This window comes from Hyperolius riggenbachi, chromosome 12, assembly GCF_040937935.1.
Source record: "Hyperolius riggenbachi isolate aHypRig1 chromosome 12, aHypRig1.pri, whole genome shotgun sequence".
NCBI lineage: Eukaryota > Metazoa > Chordata > Amphibia > Anura > Hyperoliidae > Hyperolius > Hyperolius riggenbachi.
In genome coordinates this window covers 136589062-136609581 of record NC_090657.1, presented here as the reverse complement: position 1 = coordinate 136609581, position 20520 = coordinate 136589062, and the positions used below count along the sequence as shown (strand labels likewise).

General features: G+C 45.0%; 1 protein-coding gene across 3 annotated transcripts in view; it reads right to left on the bottom strand.

The window, feature by feature from the left end:
• The window catches only part of NCOA5 (nuclear receptor coactivator 5), a 52895-nt gene extending 35667 nt beyond the window's left edge, over positions 1–17228 (bottom strand). The window contains exons 1-3 of one of the 3 annotated variants that reach the window (XM_068263357.1): positions 17075–17228; positions 3017–3185; positions 434–541 (exon numbers count right to left, since the gene is read on the bottom strand). In XM_068263357.1, the coding sequence (XP_068119458.1) occupies positions 434–541; positions 3017–3164 (256 nt within the window). In that variant the 5' untranslated portion in view covers positions 3165–3185; positions 17075–17228. The remainder of the gene's footprint in view (positions 1–433; positions 542–3016; positions 3186–17074) is intronic. The other 2 variants (XM_068263358.1, XM_068263359.1) reach the window with 2 other exon arrangements.
• Positions 17229–20520: the final 3292 nt, after the last annotated feature.

Genomic DNA, 20520 nt, shown 5'->3' with positions numbered 1-20520 from the left:
GAGAAAATGGCAATGCATTTTCAGATAACCATGCTTTATGAATAGGCCCATTACTTTTCCAAGTATATGTAGAACTTTAGCTCTAAAGAAAACTGATGAGTTGTGACATTAGTATTTGCTGCATAATTACTGTAATGTTTCACGGATTCCTTTCTGGAGCTCCACAAGCAGAGTTGACGGGAAAGGTTTGGTAGCAGAAATGTGACTTGTCAGTAAAAAGACCAGCAGTCTGAGCTCCCAAAAAATGAAATATTAGCACTGTTCCAACTCTAAACCTAATACAAATTGAAGAACAGAAATCAGTCCATAATGTCTAAGCATCAAGTTTTAAGGATACTTCCTTTGTGTAGACAGATAATGTAGTGAGAAAAGCCACACAATTAAAAACATTCTGTAGTTTTTTTTTGTTTTTGTTTACTAAAATATGCCTTACCTAATCTATAACTCTTATATACACGACCATTTTCACCCTTCACAGCAGCATCAGCCTCTTCTTCCAGCTTAAACTGCACAAACCCATAACCACGGAACATGGACAAGGCTGGAAAATTAACAGAAGTTAAAGCCAAAAATACCTCCATTGTTTCTTATTTGAGATGTTCTATAACAAAAAAGTGGTCAATTATTTTAAGGACAAGTCTGTATAAAGCCACTTATCGTGCAAAGTAAAAAGTACACATTGGTGGCTTAGGAAGATACTGTTTTTACGTGACTTTTTTGGGAGGCATCACACACACATCTACATGGTTTAAACATAAACATAATTAAAGCTGAACTACTGGCAGTGAGCCACATAAGTACAACTGAAGTGTCTACAGTCAAAGATATAGGACAGCATAGGTGTTCATGTGACCAGTCTGAAGTAATATAATATTTTTAGGTTTTTACTGCTTGTCTAACAATTGCTTACACAAACTGTGAACCTGACAACCTCAGAGAGGATTTTACACAAAAGTAAAATCTGAAGACACCTTTGTGGGAAAAAAAATTTTTTTGCTTTAAAACAAATATTTGTTATCCTATTCATAAATGCTGCTCAGCTCCTGCCAGGCAGAATGCCCTGTTCTACAGAGTGGGAAGGATAAGTGAAAGGGGATTTACTGTAGGAACGTCAACAAAAGTTCCCACTGGAGCAAGAGGTGTTAAGCATTTCTGGGACACCAACCATCACTTCAAAAGTTAGGGAACACTAGCACACTGTAGATTTTCAGCGAAGGAAAAACCTAAAAAGTATGTATGTGGCTTAACCCTCCTGGCGGTATAAAAAATTCCTGCAGAGGCTTACAAACACCCTCCTGGCCCCCACTGTTGCCACACACAGACACACACAAGAAAATCGGACAAGAGCTTGCCAGATTTATTATCTTGTCCACGCTCCTCTTCATGCACTAGCACAACCATTCTGCTCTCGAGTACAGCCGTGCCTGTGCAGTAAGCCAGAGCCGCTCGTGCAAACAGCAACAATTCATTGTATTAGCCTGGAAAAGCAAGGGCACCCCCCCCCCCCCCCCCCCAAAAAAAAAACGTATTGCTGTTTGTTACTAAAAAGCTTTAAACTCCCATGGCACTTCCTGCGTTTCGTTTCCTTGCAGCTAACGTTCACTCCACAGCGGAAAGGGTGAGGCAATCACATGAGCCACCACAGTTTTCCACACCACCAGAATTCCCATCCACAAGGAGATCAACCAAGCCGGCGACAATGCTACCCCTGCTGCCTTATCAAGGGAAGACTAAGAACCGATGTGACCAACTCCTATGGAGCACAATTGGCTTCACCCCATTGGATCGCTGGCTCAAGAGGGATAAAAGTGCAACCGCTGGACACCCATAAGGGTTTCACCAGCCACTACAGCAGGTAAGAATGCTCCAGAAAGGAGTGCTTTTTTTTATTATAGATGCCCTCCTTTTCAATGCTTGTGCAGCAGCACCTTGACTACTCTTAGATCGCTAATTTGGGGTTTACCCCACTAACATCCAGAGACATTGGTCGGCAGAGAATATAGGCAGGGATGAGCAAAACTGAGTTTAACCTGTGAAACTGAACTGGCCTGTTAGTGGCTGCAGTCCGCAGAACAGCAATTATTTGAAATAATCAATATTCTCCATAGAGGGGTGTGAAAAAAAAAAGTTTCAGCGATAAATTGTGAAATATTAACACTTCCACCCAGATTACATGATTCTCCTTGTAACTAAAATCCATACGGATGGGATTTAGCCCATCTTAAACCTCCTTAGCGGTAACCCCAAATCAGGCTAAGGGTAGAAAACCGCTACCCAAAGCGGTAACCCCGAGCCTGACTCGTGATAAGCACCAGGAAGTTAATGCATAGCATGCTTTGTAACTCACTTTCCCCAGGATCCACACGCCGGCAGCCATTCTCCTTCCGGTCCTTGGAGGCTCTGGATCACTTTGGTGAAATTGCAGTCTGTCGGCATGACAACAGCTGGCAATCTCACTATAAGGTTATAGTGCTACCCATAGGATAGAGGGAGAATTGCAGACCTGGATTCTAGGACGTTAAGTGCAAGGGCTGCTGTAGGCTCTCCTGGGGTACGAGGTTTTTCCTTGCTTTTAGGGTCTAAACCCAAATTTTTTAAAATTGTATCGGCTTTTAGACCCTAAAAATCAGGAAAGAATCCTACCGCCATTGAAGTGTAACGAGAGAAAGTCTCGGGATTTAAAAAGGTGCAGCAAAATTAAGGCGCTATAGAGACAACAAAATATACTTTTCAGGAAATTAAATAGGTATATAGAACAAAGTCTTGTCCAAGGTTAACTAGTAAAATGACTGGGAAATTACTATTCACTCTGCCTGAAGTTCAGCTTTAAGTATTAAGACAAAACCATGTCGTATATGCCTCATAGAAATTGCATTCTAAGGGTGTTGAACTATGTAGAAGCACATTGTAGGCTTGCTCAAAGTCAACGCATCTTCCCTTCTTTCAGATTAACATTCTGTGTATAAATTAAGTACTTTCATTACTTCCATTAAAAATAGATGTAACCTATACTGACCAGTAATAGTTCCATATTTGGAAAATATTTCTTCAAAATCATCGTAGCTCATGTGGTTTGTGGGTAAATTTCCAACAAAAATTCTTCGGTCTAAATCGATGGGATCTTCACTGTTTGTCAGGTTCTTTTTGGGCTTTTTGGTAGACATGGTTGCTGAATTCCGGAGAAACTTCACAAAAGACAAAAAATGGCCAGGCATATAATTTCAAAACCAGGTAGAGAAATCATAAGATAAGAGGTCTTTCCGAAATGCAGGTTTATACAATATTTTAGCAGAGCCGTGTACACTCTTTAGAAAACAGAGTGCCGTAGAAAATTTTCATGTCAGAAACCTGAATTGTGGCATCAGGCCAAACCACTCAATTTTAGAGAATCTCACCGGTGTAGTTTTATGGACAAGATAGCATTTGTTAACATTAAAAACTGCTCACGTGTTGGCAATTTAGTAATGTACGGTGTATCAAGTGCGAAAGCTTATAGCCCAGTGTTCTCCCCAGAAGTTTTTTCCCAGCCGGGTGGCATGAAAAAGTAGGAGAGTATGGTGCGAGGGGGGTAATTCAAGGCCAATGCAACTGTGATTACAGCATAGGAGGAGGCGAGCCAATAACAGCCGGGTGCTCACCAAAATTAGCTGGGTGTAGCACCCGGCTAAAAGAGCCTAGGGAGAACACTGTAGCCCAACAATTGGTTTTTCGTTTCAATGTTTCAAATTACAAATTTAGGCATATTTGTCTCCATTTTGTGTTTTTTTTTTTTTCATACAGGGCATTTATCAGAATGGGTTATGCAGGTGTAGTCTGGATACTAGAATGTGGTAGAGACAACAAAAATGTACAAGTTGTTTCTTGAGCACCTACAGCAAACTTATATTTTATCTCATTTCAAAATAAAAATCAGTTCATGCATTCATAGGATAGCTGTTCTTTGCATAAAACTTTCTACAGATGCCATTTTTTAAATAAATGGGTCAGGCAGATGTGAACAGATCCTTTTTATAATTGCAATTTCCCCAAAAAATTCTTTATCTCACAACTGACATTAGCACTTGACTCAAGAACCCACTCTTCATATTGTAATTGCCTGGCATATTACAAATATTGCTTGTATTAAATTGGATTTTTCCAGTTTTAGTGAGATTTGGAGGCATGGAGAATGAAACGCCTATTTCAGTTACCACAAACACAATAGGTATTTAGCAGGTATTGTGGGCACAGTTTAGAAATATGGATTGTATTTAGTTAAAATTTTCACAATTTTTCAGGAAATAGTTGACCTTTAAGAGACACAAAATTCAATTTTCTACAGCTGAACTGCTAAGACACTGTATTAAAGAACATTTACAAATTACAACACTCCGTGAAAAATGTATGCAAACATTATGTCGCCCATTTTTTATGCTTAGTGCCAGCTGCTAGTCAATGTAGATCATGCAAATTTACAAAATGATCCCACATTTGGAAAATGTCCAGAAAAAAAAAAAAAAAAATCAAATGTGATTGCTCAAAGTGACAGCAGGCTGAAATCACACGTGAACACTTGACCCACTAATATGTCAATCTATGTATCCTGTCTATCCACAGGCTGATTTTGGAAACTAAAGATCATATAAGTTTAACCACTTGCCGACCGCGCACTCATAACACACGCCGGCAAAGTGGCAGCTGCAGGACCAGCGACGCACATCTGCGTCGCCGGCTGCAGGCTAATTAATCAGGAAACAGCCGCTTCCTGTCCATTCACGGCGGGGGGCTCCGTGAATAGCATGCGGGCCGTCAATCGCGGCTCGCAGGCTAAACGTAAACACAAGCGGAAATAATCCGCTTTGTTTACATTTGTACAACACTGCTAACAGTAGCAGCGTTGTACTAGATCAGTGATCCCCGGCCAATCAGCGGCCGGGGACCGCTGTCACATGACAGTCAGGAGCCTGTTAGAGGCTGCACAGGACAGATCCGTTCCTGTGCAGCCTCCGCTCTCCGGGGAAGGGAGGGAGGAGAGCGAGAATCCTGCGGTGGAGGGGGCTTTGAGGTGCCCCCCCCCCACCAGCCACACGCAGGCAGGAGCGATCAGACCCCCCCAGCACATCATCCCCCTAGTGGGGAAAAAAGGGGGGTGCGATCTGGTCGCTCTGCCTGGTGTTTGATCTGTGCTGGGGGCTGTAGAGCCCACCCAGCACAGATCAGCAAAATCAGCGCTGGTCCTTAAGGGGGGGGGGGGGGTAAAGGCTGAGTCATCAAGTGGTTAAATGCAAGTCTCATTATGTTCAGAAGAACAAAAGCTTGCCTTCTCAAAACAGAAGGTATTTGTGATAATATGGATTGGAGTGACCTCTAAAGTGTCCCAGTGTATCACTGCTGAATATGTAATATTAACAAGCTGACACATCATTGCATTTCAGCTGTTCTGGAGGTGTGTTTAGCTATCAGGAACAGAGATGATTTGCATATCCAGCAGTGAAGCATTGTGGGACACCTCAGAGCTCACTCCAGCCTGAATTTTCACAAATACCTTCTGTTCTAAGAAAGCAAATTTCAGTTTTGCATAGCATTTTAGCAAAGAGGCTTTTTGATCTCTCTCAGTCCGTTACATACTCCTAGGAGTTCTGGTTCACCAGAACCCTTCTGGGAAATCTGTAACTATGTTCAGAAACACACCATTTAGGTTTGAATTCCTGACCAGTCTAAAACAAAACAAAAAACAAAGAAAAAAAAAAAAAAAAACAAACAAACACATGGACGTGTTCAAAATGAAGATAGCATACACCTTACTGTATTTTTGCCACTCCCCCACCCCTGGATCCGTTTATTTTTCCCCAGCACCGATGCCCATGTTATCCAAGATGGCTGCTGACCTTTGCTATGCTCTTCCAGGTCAGCAGCCGGTGTGCGACCATGAAATGTTGCATCGTTCTACTCATAACGGTTAGTAACTATTTTATAGCATTGGAGACCGCGTCCAGGGACTACTATGGAGAGTATTTTGCAGTGTTTAACCAGCGGTGCACTGCAATTAACTCACCAGGTAGAGAGTTTGCTTAAAATTAATTTAGCACATGAAATCCATGATCGAAGGCAATGATTCATTATGTCATTAAGTACATAAAACTTAGAAGCAACAAACCAGTTTATCAACCACCCTGGTGGTCTATTGAGATCGCCAGGGCGGCTGCGGGAGGGTTTTTTTTTTTTAATAAAAAAAAAAAAAAAAACTATTTCATGCAGCCAACTGAAAGTTGGCTGCAGGAAAGCCCACTAGAGGTCGCTCCGGATGCGTTCTGATCGCCTCCGACGACCAGAAGTAACAAGGAAGGCTGCAATGAGCAGCCTTCCTTGTTTCGCTTACCTTGTCGCCATGGCGACGAGCGGAGTAACGTCATGGACGTCAGCCGACGTCCTGACGTCAGCCGCCTCCGAACCAGCCCTTAGCGCTGGCCGGAACTGTTTGTTCCGGCTACGCTGGGCTCAGGCAGCTGGGGGGGACCCCCTTTCGCCGCTGCGGCGGCGATCAGGTAGCACACGCGGCTGGCAAAGTGCAGGCTGCGTGTGCTGCTTTTTATTTCATGCAAATTGGCCCAGCAGGGCCTGAGCGGCAGCATCCGGCGGTAATGGACGGGCTCGCCCGGCTGGTTAAGCAAGAGTTTTGGCAAAGCAACTAGGTATGCTGACAGTCCAGCAGGAATACCTAAAAGTTCAGTTCAGTAGCAAAAGGTTTTAGGGCTCGTTTTCACTATTGCGGTGTGGAATCGCCTGGATTCCACCACTGATGAAATCGCATGCGGATGAGATTCCCCATGCGTTTTTTGCCGCGAATTCGCATAGGTGAGGGTATATGCGATTTTAACCATGTCACTGCCTGTGTGAATTTACATTGGTACCTATGCGAATTCGCGTCAAAAAAACGCATGGGGAAACCGTATGCGATTTCCCCATTAAATACATTGCAGGCGATTCGCATGCATTCCATTCGCAGGCGAATTCTGCGGCTCTTTTGTGCGTTTTTTTACCGCTGAAAAAAAACATACCTCAACAACGCTACAGTGGAAACAGGCCCATCCACTTGCATTACATGTGCGAATCCGCATGCGTTGGACGCATCCGGATTCGCGATAGTGGAAACGAGCTCTTAGAATAGCAGCAACTTGTTAGCAACAACACATGCAAGGACAACTGAAGCATTTGCCATTTCTCTCGGTAGCTTCTCTTTTCAAAGTTAATGTTGCGCTATTTTTTGGGTCATTACAAACTAAGCGTGCAACCTAGGTAAACCGACAGTTTCAGGCACAAGCTTGTACAGACACTGCACGCTACTTAAAGGAAAAAAACCACTTCATTCAAAAGGGAATAATGGAGACCAGACTTTGAAGTACCACCAGGGTTGTGGAGTCGGAGTAATTTTGGGTGCCTGGAGTCAGAAAAAAAAATGCACTCCGACTCCTAGTGAACTTAAAACTGTAATTAAAATAGAACATATAATAAAATGTTCTATTTCTCAGATAATAGTCATCAAATTATAATATACTATACTATACCTAAGCCAGTTTAAAACCGGGCTCTAGGTCTGTGTGGAATCCCCATCCCCTCTCACTCTCCGCCGCAGTGTCACCACGCATGCGCGCACCCGCCGCAAACCCGGCCGCCCGCTGACCCGCTGCACGCCCGGCGACAGGCCACCCTGGTCCCACGCTATCCCTGTGTAACGTTGTCCGTGCTGCGCAGTGCACGAACAACGCTACACAGGGACAGCGCACGGACACAGGGGTTTTATGATAGAGGAGAGATAGATAGATACACACAAATATACATATCTGGTAAAAGCTGTGCTTAGTCCACAAAAAAGAAACCAATCAAAATGAGTTATTTGTTCTGCTTCAATAAAAGCAGTCCCCTTATTTTTAAAGTCAGATATACATATCTGATTCTGAATGTACAGTATATATGAGGTGTACACAGGAATCTCATATATACTAAATAACATTTATGCTGCAAGAATAAAGCCTGATGTGTAGCCGTGTCACTAAAAGAGATGGTCAATGAGATGGAAATAATTCTGCATTGATGCTGATTTATGCAAATGTATGCACTCACTTTGCTCATGAAATCAAATAATTTGATATGTTAAAATTTGGTTTGGTGACTACGAATTAAAAAGGTACCCGAGACGGATGAAAAAGAAAAAGGTTACCCATACCTGGGGCTTCCTCCAGCCCCCTTCAGGCCAGTCAGTCCCTCACTGTCCTCCACCACCTGAATCTTCTGCTAGGAGTCCCGATAATTCAGCCAGTCAGCGCAGTCCGGTTACGTGCCGCTCCTACAGCCAGGAAAATTCTGCACCTACGCAATAGCAGGTGTAGTACGCTCCCGGCGGCGGAGTGTGTGTGCATGCGCACTACACCAGACTGGCTCAAGTACCTGGACTCATAGCAGAAAATCCAGGTGGTGGAGGACGACAGCGAGGGACTGATTAGCCTGTAGGGGGCTGGAGGAAGCCCCAGGTATGTATAAAACAGGGCTGTGGAGTCGGTACAAAAATCTTCCGACTCCAACTCCTGTTTATGAAACCACGACTTCAACTCCGGGTGCCCAAAGTTGCCCCGACTCCACAGCCCTTGTATAAAAATTGAATTTCATCTATCTCAGGTTTACTTTGTTACACAGTAGTACTATACTCTACATATGCACTCCCCACAGAGCTGCAGGGAATCCACTGAGAATGTTGTGCACATTGAACACAGAGGTGTTGTCTATCGCCCATAAACCTGGTTCAGATTGTGCCAGAAGAATGTGTAATAGAGGAAGAATCGCCTCATTCTCCTGCACATCACTCTTAAGGGGCCCATATACCTAACGATTCTCCCGCTGATATACAACTGATTCGATCACTTATCGAATCTGCTGTGAAATCGTTGCGCAAACGCTGACAGAACGATTTCCGTCCGAAATCAATCGCTCCCAAACGGTTTGTGCAGAAGATTTCGCTTGATCGCCGGCGAGTGCGTCGATAAACGGCGTTCGAATGCCCGACGACTGACGCTGGCGGCAATACATTACCTGCTCCGCTGGCACGTATCCCCTCTGTCCCCGCTGCTCCTTCTCCGCTGGGTTACGGCTGGCTTCACTTACTTCCTGTCCCGATAGGGAGTTTAAACAATAGAGTGCCCTCTACTGTTTAAACTTCCCCAGCCAGAAAGAAGTGAAGCCAGCCGGAACCTGGAGCCCAGCAGAAGAAGGAGCAGCGGGGGCAGAGGGGGGACTAAAGCCAGCCGGAACAGGTAATGTATAGCTGGCGCCGATTCACATGCTGAAATCGATTCACAATCTGTTTGCAGTAAAGGCAGCCATATGATCACTCTCTGATCAGATTCGATCAGAGAGGAGTCTGTTGGTCAATGTGATGGCAAATCGAACAGTGTATGGCCACCTTTATATGTACCCAGTTACATTGCCTAGGGCCTGATCCATGTTCAGATTGTGCATGAAGAATGTATAATAGGAGGAAGAATCTCCTCATTCCCCTGCAGAGTACCTGCACATCATTCTTACATGTACCCACAGTTACATTGCCTAGGGCCTGATAGATGTTCTTTGCTCCGATCTGTACCTTTTACAAGTACTCTTACCAAGGACTAGTTTTAGTCTATGACTAAAGGGAATAAATATGGCAGTCTACATATCCTTACTTCAATTGTCTTTTAAAATTCCTAAGCTTTGGCAGTTGAGACTAATTTTATGTTACATACTTTCAAACAACAATATTGTAATATGCAAAATTAGAGGAGTCGGTGGAATCCTAAACTGAGTCGGAGGATTTTTGTACCGACTCCACAGCCCCGAGTCCCACCACATAGGCCACTTAACCCCCCTGGCGGTATTCCCGAGCTGAGCTCGGGCAAGGACTCGGGAGCTAAAAGTGATAAGCCCGAGCTCAGCTCGGGCTAGCTTAAACCGCTGCTTCTATTGGTTGCCTGGGTTCCACGTGTGATCAGCGCTGGCTAGCGGGACTCCAGGCTTCTTTCCCCAGCCACCGGAATCCCCTTTACATCTGATCTCGTTCCGGAATTCCGGCGGCCACTCAGGATGGCAGAGCGACTGTGCTTTGTGATGTCATCAGGGGGAAGTGAGGCAAATTAAAATGTTTTAAGGCGATTGGCCCAATTACACATTGTATTGGACATAAGGCGATAAATGTACAGTGGGTTGCAAAAGTATTCGGCCCCCTTGAAGTTTTCCACATTTTGTCACATTACTGCCACAAACATGCATCAATTTTATTGGAATTCCACGTGAAAGACCAATACAAAGTGGTGTACATGTGAGAAGTGGATCGAAAATCATACATCATTCCAAACATTTTTTACAAATAAATAACTGCAAAGTGGGGTGTGCGTAATTATTCAGGCCTGAGTCAATACTTTGTAGAACCACCTTTTGCTGCAATTACAGCTGCCAGTCTTTTAGGGTATGTCTCTACCAGCTTTGCACATCTAGAGACTGAAATCCTTTCCCATTCTTCTTTGCAAAACAGTTCCAGCTCAGTCAGACTAGATGGAAAGAGTTTGTGAACAGTAGTTTTCAGATCTTGCCACAGATTCTCGATTGGATTTAGATCTGGACTTTGACTGGGCCATTCTAACACATAGATATGTTTTGTTTTAAACCATTCCATTGTTGCCCTGGCTTTATGTTTAGGGTCATTGTCCTGCTGGAAGGTGAACCTCCACCCCAGTCTCAAGTCTTTTGCAGTCTCCAAGAAGTTTTCTTCCAAGTTTGCCCTGTATTTGGCTCCATCCATCTTCCCATCAACTCTGACCAGCTTCCCTGTCCCTGCTGAAGAGATGCACCCCCCCGAGCATGATGCTGCCACAACCATATTTGACAGTGGGGATGGTGTGTTCAGAGTGATGTGCAGTGTTAGTTTTCTGCCACACATAGCGTTTTGCATTTTGGCCAAAAAGCTCCATTTTGGTCTCATCTGACCAGAGCACCTTCTTCCACATGGTTGCTGTGTCCCACACATGGCTTGTGGCAAACTGCAAACGGGACTTCTTATGCTTTCTGTTAACAATGGCTTTCTTCTTGCCACTCTTCCATAAAGGCCAACTTTGTACAGTGCCCGACTAATAGTTGTGCTATGGACAGAGTCTCCCACCTGAGCTGTAGATCTCTGCAGCTCGTCCAGAGTCACCATGGGCCTCTTGACTGCATTTCTGATCAGCACTCTCCTTGCTAGACCTGTGAGTTTAGGTGGATGGCCTTGTCTTGGTAGGTTTACTGTTGTGCCATACTCCTTCCATTTCTGAATGATCGCTTGAACAGTGCTCCGTGGGATGGTCAAGGCTTTGGAAATCTTTTTGTAGCCTAAGCCTGCTTTAAATTTCTCAATAACTTGATCCCTGACCTATCTTGTGTGTTCTTTGGACTTCACTGTGTTGTTGCTCCCAATATTCTCTTAGACAACCTCTGAGGCCCTCACAGAGCAGTTGTATTTGTACGGACATTAGATTACACACAGGTGCACTCTAGTCCTTAGCACTCATCAGGCAATGTCTATAGGCAACTGACTGCACTCAGATCAAAGGGGGCCTAATAATTATGCACACATCCCTTTGCAGTTATTTGTAAAAAATGTTTGGAATCATGTATGATTTTCATTCCACTTCTCATGTGTACACCACTTTGTGTTGGTCTTTCATGTGGAATTCCAATAAAATTGATTCATGTTTGTGGCAGTAATATGACAAAATGTGGAAAACTTCAAGGGGGCCGAATACTTTTGCAACCCACTGTATTTGTATTCAATGCAATGTAGTCATTTGGTTCCCAGCTGCGTCTGAGCTAAGTGCTTGGGTGATCTGCTTTTCTGATTACTATTCTGCTTACCTGTTGTCGATTTTTGTCTGGATTTTGACTACTCGCTGCCTGCCGCCTGTACCGACTTCTGCCTGCCATCTGGTACGGCGTCAGCCTCCAGAAGGCGTCCCACACCGGAAGTGGAGTTTGAGGACAGCAATCTGCAGTCACTGGCAAACTCGAGTGACAGCGACACACCTGGAGATCTTTCATCTGACCCAGGTAGCGAGAGCCTGTGCTGTGGAGTCAGTACAAAAATCATCTGACCCCGACGCCTCATTTTGTGAAACCACCGACTCCAACTCCAGGTACCCAAAACTGCTCCGACTGCAACGCCACAGCCCTGGCAAGTGACAGTGACTCCATCACCACATAGGTCAGTGATGTCCACATTTGGTGCCCCTCCACCACCCCAACATTTCCCTTTTACTGTGGAGCCTGGCCTGAAGGTAGCTGCAAACAACCCCCTGGCCTACTTACAGTTCTTTTTTTACTGATGCGGTCATCGATAAAATAGTAGAGGAGACAAACCGCTATGCCACCCAACAACTGGCTGCTCCACAAGGGCATTCTTCCGGGAGCAGGACATGGGAGCCAGTCACCAAGCAGGACATTTGGCTCTCTTTCGGTCTCGCTTCCCCACCACCCCCTGAAGAAATGGTGTTGTCTACCAATAAAGTTATTGCTACCCCCCCTTTTTTTTGGAACGGTGATGTCCGAATATCACTTCAGTTTGATTATGAAGTTTTTGTACTTCACCAACAGCGACACCTTGCACAGCCTGGCTGGTAGCTTCCCACCATTCCGCACTGGACCAGGACGTAATCGAAGGACTACATTTCTGCAAGCATGGCATGGACTGTTATTCTACACCTATGGGGACCATCAGACTCGCTATCTACCTCTCTCCTATCGCTCCTTTTTTTCTTCTCTCTCACCACCTGCAGTTTCCAAGACATGCAGTGGGGTGTCCGTTATTTCTGCAGAGCAGTTGAGCACCGCACAGAGTGTAGCAGGCAGCTCCGCTCGACATAACACTCAGACGGATCCATGTAGCTAAAAGGTTTTATGTTATGTGCAACATGAAATGTAATATGATGACTGCTTGTATATCTCTGGAACTACTTTGTATATTTCTTTGATCTTGCTATTACCACACCATCACCGACCCTGTATGTGCCAAAAAGAACTCACTAACGCGGCGAGTCGACAGGAAGCAGCGGCGATCGGTGAGTTCACGCAGCTAGCAAAGTGCTAGCTGCCTGCAACAACAAAAAAAATTATGTAAATCGGCCCAGCGGGGCCTGAGCAATCCTCCTGCGCAGCATAGCCCGAGCTCAGTTTGGGATTACCGCCAAGGAGGTTAAGGATGGTTAATGAGATGCTAATAATTCTATGTTAATGCAAACTGCATGTAAGCATCTTGTATATATATGGTAGTGCCTTAGTGCCATATACTGCAGTGTTCCTCAGCCTGGTCCTCAAGGCCCACCAACAGTGAATGTTTAGAGGAAATCCAGAGGTAATCTGTTCTGCTGAGACACTAATTACTCCACTTTGTGGTTTTCTGCAAGATATGTACTGTTGGTGGTCCTTGAGGATAGGGTTGGGGAACTCTGACATATAGGAGCCAGTGGGAGGCTTTCCTTTTTAGACAAGTACGTACTTTTCTTAAAGCAGATCCGAGATGAAACACTAACTACAACAAGTAACTTGTCTATATATCTTATCTAAAGTTTAGATAGCATATCTAGCTGCAAACAGCTTCAAACGTTTATGATTATTTATTCCTGTGATACGAGGGCAGCCATGTTGTTTGTCTCATTGTCACAGGCTGAGGGCTGGAGATGCTATCAGCTTGCCTGTGTGTAAATTCAGTCCCCTCTCCTCCTCTGAAATCAATGGCTAGTAACCTCCTCCTCCTGACCAGAAAGAACTCCCATAAGCCCTTGTTACAGTGCCAAGGCACAAAAAGGAGCTGCGTGCAAGGCTTGTTTAGTTATAGAGAATTAGTGTTAAAACAAAACAAAAAAAAAAGTATTTGGCTTGAGGAATGCCCTAGAAACTATATGAAAGGAACACAATTATGCAATGAGTAAAGTTTATCTCTGAACACCTCAGGTACATTTTAAAGGCAGCCCAAACATTAGTAGTAAGTCACAAAAATTGTCAAATATGCAAGTCTTCAATTAGTAGAAACAAAAAGCCAGAAACTGCTGACAAGAAGCAATGAAATACAAATAAATTGCGCGTCGATTTAGATTTTATGGGAAATTCTATGGAAAAGTATGCAGCTTAAAAATGGATCAAACTATTGATCCATTTCAAAGGTGCACAAAATTACAGTGCCATAAATTGTGCATCAACTTGAATTATCGACCATTCCTACTTATGAGTTAACAGATGCATTTACACATCTGCTATTTAACTGGTCACAAGTTCGCAATTTGAATCTGCACAACTACACTAGGTCTCATAGCATGTATCAATGGTAGCGTAACAGAAATCATTTGTTTACACAAAGCGGTAGGCCACATAATAAATTCTATTTCTATCCAACACACAGAGGTTACAACACTTCCTGAAAATAAAGGAATAAAAAAAAAAAAAAAAAATGTTCTTTGTACTGTATGCATTGCATGTGCAACGTTTCCCTCCATTGTAATCCTGCTTTTGCAACTTCCCACTGTGAATATACCCCAATACATAATTCCCTTACATCTTTAGGGTTCAGACACACCATAAGGGCTCTTTCACACCAGAGCCTGTTTTCTGCGGTTTAACGCAAAGTCGAAACTTTGCGTTAACCAAAGTAAAATGAAAGTCCATAGACTTTCATCTTATCTTTCACACCCGATGCTGCGTTTCGATGCGTTGCAGTTTGACACGCCCAGGAGCTTTTAATCGTCGGGAGCCGGGGTTTTTCCATCTAGTTGAATTAATTACTACTGCCCCCGATTGCATCGCACCGCTACATCACGACGACACGCAGTAGGGCATATAAGGCGTGCAGGAGAACAGCTCCTGCACGCGTTCTAGATGTGAAAGACCTCATAAGCGCTTTTGTGTGCTTTTTGGCCTCCAGGGCTTTCTAAAAAAAATGCTGTAAAATTGTGCCAAAAAGCGGTCAGAGAAGCGGTTATAGGGTGTCTGAGCCCTTAGGCCTGAGACCGCCTAGCAGCACTTTTCGAAGCGCTTGCAATTTGAAAAGCTATTCCTTATGTAATGTTAAGTTTGCAGATGATACGACTGTCATTGGGCTTATATCAGAAAATGAGGAAGCTGCATACAGAGAAGAAGTTAGGAACCTGACTGCATGGTGCGACATTAACAACCTGTTCTTAAATACAAAGAAGACTCCGCTAATTATCAATGCAGAGGCTGTGGAGAGTTTCCAGCTTCAAATTTTTGGGAGTCACCATCGCAGAGAACCTGTCCTGGGCTGACAATGCTTTAGCGCTAACTGGCAAAACACAACAACGCCTCTACTTTCTGAGAAAACTAAGGCGCGCTAAACTCCCACCGAAGCTGCTGGTTAATTTCTACAGATGCACTATAGAAAGCATGCTGACCAATTGCATGACGGCCTGGTACAACATCTGCATGAAGGCTACTAGAGAAGCCCTGCAGCGAGTTGTTAAAACAGCAGAAGCCATTATTGGCACTGAACTACCATCACTGAAACTTTTGTATAATACTCGCAGCGTGAGAAGGGCCAAAAACATTATCAAGGACAACACTCACCCTGGAAATGCCCTGTTTGAGCTCCTTCCATCAGGTAAACGTTTTAGATCAATCCGCACACACACAAACAGACTGAAAGACAGCTTTTTCCAATCCGCCATAAACTTGATGAACTCTGAATCCTCTCTGAAATAATTAACACTGTACAAATTGTTTAAACATCTGTAATACCTGGCATACTTGTATGATTTCTTCTCTTCCTTGTACTATCACTATGTTCCCTATATGCACCGTGGGGTTGTCATGCAAAGTAATTGCGTTGTGTTACACAATGACAATAAAGTGAATTGAATGCTGTGTGATCTCACTTGAGAGATGCGATTTTCTAAACATTCCCTATAGCATTACATTAGCAAGAGCTTTATAAATCACAAGCGCTTAGAAAAGAGAAGCTAGTGGGTTCCAGGAATTAGGCTTCTTTCACACTTTATCCGTTGCATTGTCGCAACGGACAATATAATCACATTCCAACACGATGCAATTATATGACTGTGGTACAGGTACATTAAAATCAGCACAGTTGTGCAGCTGGTTTTGGCATGATAATATGCAGCATACAATGGATTTACAGGGCCAGGGCTGTGGAGTCTGAGTAATTTTGGGTACCTAGAGTTGGTGGTTCCATAAACTGAGGAGTCCAAGTTTGAGGCGGATGATTTATGTACCGACTCCACAGCTCTGTGCAGGGCAACGTGTGCATCTAAGCCTCATTCACACTATATGTGTTGCCATGTACATTTCAACATGTATGGTGTGTGACACACAAGAATATCAGAAGTGCAGATTACACGGCAGAAGTTCAGACTACATCTGCACTGCACGCATTTTCTGCAATGCACAATGCTAACCCATTCATTGTAGTGAAAGGGAGCAGCAACGCAGATGGCATGCAATCACAGTCACCTGTGTTTACAAGTGTGAATGAGGCCTAATGACAGTGAAGCACAAGTATACTTTCAATGGCACAGTACCCCTTACTCAGTCGCATTGCACTTCAAACCTACAATGCAACTTTTTTGCATCATTGTATTGCAACATGCAGTGTGAAAGGAACATATATATTACTTATGACCTCCCATGCCATGTTTTAATTATGTTACATAAACAATTAGTAAGAGGCGATATGAGAACACATCTCTAATGACAAGTTCATAGTGTTGTACTAATGCACTTAGTCTTATAGTCACGTGACCCCAGTGACGAGGGAGGAGCAGGCAGGCTACAGAGGTGGCCTTTGGTTTGACAAATGGGTCACATTTGAGCTCTCCGGTTATCGGTGTGTTTGAGGTGCATTATCTGAAGCTGTAACAGGAGCCTGGTGTGTAAAAACATAATAATAAAAAAAAACCACCTCATGCCGGGATGACGACATATAGCACAAGCAGCAGAGGAAGCGGCTGTGTAGTGCTGTGATGAAGCGCGGGAGTCTCGCCGTTATCGCTATGTATGCAGTTAGCGCGGGACTCACCTCAGTCACTGATTCGCTGGATTACGGGATCCCGGTTTTCCTTCCCCGGGAATCAGCGGCGCTTGCTTTCCTTCCACACAAAGTAGCTTTCAGTCAGGCCAGTACTCTACACACGCTGTTTCGCTTTACGACAACGTCCCCGCCCACACTCCTTGACCTATGGAAACCCAGCTCCCTATTGGGCCGCTAGAAGCCACGTGAACGAGGCTCACCAACTACTACGCCTTCCCGCCGCCATCTCGTCGTTTGCTGATACTGTTCTGTTCAGCTAATGGCTGCTGATGACGTTGCGCCACGAAACTTGCACGTTGTCTTTGTGGTTGCAAGTCGAACATGGTTCGAAAGCAATTTGATGAATTGATTCCATGCTAGATACACAGCATAAAAAAAATAGATACACACCATATCATTCTGTGTTAGATAATAGTAACAGGAAATTGTATGGTGTGTGCCTGGCATCTATAAGAACATGCTTTGACTTTTGAATTGTTCAGCATAGGCAAAAGGTTATCAATAAAGTCTTCAGCCCACTGACACAGTTGTGTCCACTTTTCTTACACATCATTGTTAGATTTGCTGAAAAGCGTACAGAAGCGTGCACAACTGCTTCATTTTTTGTGATAAACCTTACATAAACTACCAATTCACATTGTTTTTGTGAATTTAATTATAGATGTGTTTTTGAGACGTTTGAAAATACAGTATCGTTATACAATGGAGGTCATACCCTACCTAATAAAATACAAGTGTCCCATCTCCCTGTCAGTGCTTTTGCGCTGCTGTGCATGTCCTGCACTGACACAGCCATTGGGACAGGAGGCAGGGCGGCATACCTCCCAACTTTTTGAGATAAGAGGGAACTTTATGGCGTCGCACCGGTAGCCACGGCCACAGGGCTCCGACCTCTTCTTTCTTTTACTATCTCTTTCTCTCCCTGGTCCCCCCTGGTCTACAGGGGAGGATGCGGAGACACGGGAGAGGACATGCAGAGACTTGGGCTGGTTCGGGGCGCCCGGTCTCGGATGCTGGCTGCAGGCCAATCAGCTGATCGGCTGTTCGGGGACCTCGTGCTCGCCGCACCTTCAGCACTGCCGGCTCGATCCAGCCCTGCTCACCACCGTGCAAGGGAGCCATCCACCACTGCTGGCTGCCAGCAAGATAGGAGGAACGAGGACCCGCAGGATCCCACGTGGTGCGGCTCTGCTGCCGCGGCAACCAGACGCAGCCGAGGAAATGCAGCTGCTCTGCGACGATCCGAGGACCCGGGGACTGCCTGTCCCACACTGGTGTAGGTTCAACACCACTGCCAACACCACTGCCAGGGAAAGGAGACGCCGCCAAGGACATGTGGTTACCCTGCCAGGTACTGAGGGCCACTACACCCCGGCGAAGCCATCCCAGAAACATGCGGGGCCTCTCCAACGCTGCGATGTGGATGGTATGTACACCACCACTCACCATGCTCCCTGTTCTGCTCCTTATGGCCACTGAGAATCAAGGCCGCGCCGCTCCACCACTGCAGCCCGTGGGGTATGTGCACCCTTCGCTCACCCCGATTCCTCTCCTGCTTCATCAAGCCAGGCTCTGCTCCCCACCACCGAGCCTTAATAGTCACCAGCATCACAGTGCAGCTCTAGAGTACCCATCTGCTCTTATCCACCAGGCCACCAAGACCAGCCTACACAGCAGCCCTGGTTCCCCGTAAGCCCTGGAAGGCCTAGTTCCAGTCACCAGAAGACCAGCTCCAGGACAAGTGGTCATCAGTCACCCCGACGCATTACCAGCTGCCTTGAGGGCTCCAGCCATCCCACGGGTCCCTGTCCTCCAGCATGCCTGTGAGCACCACCACCTAGCCCTAATGATAGGTGAAAGCATGGAAGGATCTCACGGCCGTTCCCCCACTGCAAACAGCTAGCAGGCGCTGCCAACGGACTCAGGTCGCCGCACATCGGGCGTCACAGCTGCTCCATTCCATGCTCCCAGCCTCTCAGTGCACATGGGACACGCCATGGCAGGCCACATCCACCAAGGCCGGAGAATCCTTTTGTTTACCTGGATCCCTATGGGCCCTGGAGCTTGGTCCTTTCTCTGTACGCTTCAGCGGCCAGAAGCACGGGGTCCCATCTGCCTACATCCACCAGAGATCCCTGCACATCGACTGGACTGAGGGCCGGATCCAGGGGTGTTTTTTTAATCTGCAGCCCATGGACTCTGAGTCTGCGCTTCTGTCTCTCTCTTCTTGCCTTGGTCTTCTCTTCATCTCTCTTAGCTATCCTTTCTCTCTCTCTTCCTCTATCCACACTTTCCGGGACACACTGCGGGGCATCTGGAACTGCTGTGGAGCGAGCGAGCACCGTCGATAGTCGGCAGGCTGCTCCCCTCACATAGCACTCCAGATTTCCCCACGCGTCCTTCACTACAGCTTTAGGTGACATGTGTATATATAGGTATATGCTTACTTGTACTACTGTACCTGTTTGTATGTGTTGAATTGCTGCATGTGTTTGTACCATCTCCGACCCTGTATGAGCCAAAAATAATTCCGGGTACAACCCCCGTTGTACTTGGCGAAATAAATTTGATTCTGATTCTTTACGCCACGCCCCTGCCACAACCCTGACCATGCCAATGTCACACACACCATAAAGATTTCATAAGAAAAATATGTTGTTTTATAATTCAAACCACACTGATCCTTTCTATCCTTGCACATTTTCCTTCATATAAACATTTTAAAATTAGTAATATATCAATTTAAAGGATAGGAATAAAGTTTAGAGTTAAACACATTTTTAGTAGAGAAATATATATATTTATATAGAAAGAGGGATAAAGTCCTGAAAGAGGGAGAAATAAGGAGGAAAGAGGGACAGAGGGAAAGGGCGCCCAAAGAGGGACTGTCCCTCTAAAATAGGGACAGTTGGGAGCTATGGGGCGGGTTTGTGTGCGGTGGGCGGGTGCTTGTGCACGGCCGTCACAGACCTAGAGCCCTTTTTCAAACGGGCGTAGGTAACTAGTCAGTGACATAATTTAATAGTGCTTAGAGGAACTGAAGTGAAAATAACACAATGAATACATGTTTTGTTTTTTTTGTACAATATTTATACATAAATCATTTAGTCTGTGTTTGCACATTGTAAAATCTTTCCCTGATTTACAATCAAAAGTTTTCCTTTCTTAAAACAGAAAGAATTTGCGATAATTCAGGTTGGAGTGAGCTTGAGATGTCTCCCAGGACATCACTGCTGAATATATGCAAATTAACCATTGTACCCTTAGAAGCTAAACACACCTCCAGAACTGCTGGAATGCAATGATGTGTCAGCTTGTTAATTTGTACAGAGCCATAATAATCCAACATGCATACAGGCTGTATCACAGGTGGCAACCTATTTAGTCCTGCCACGTGATATCTGCGGAATGTTTGTTTACCAAGTTTCTATGAA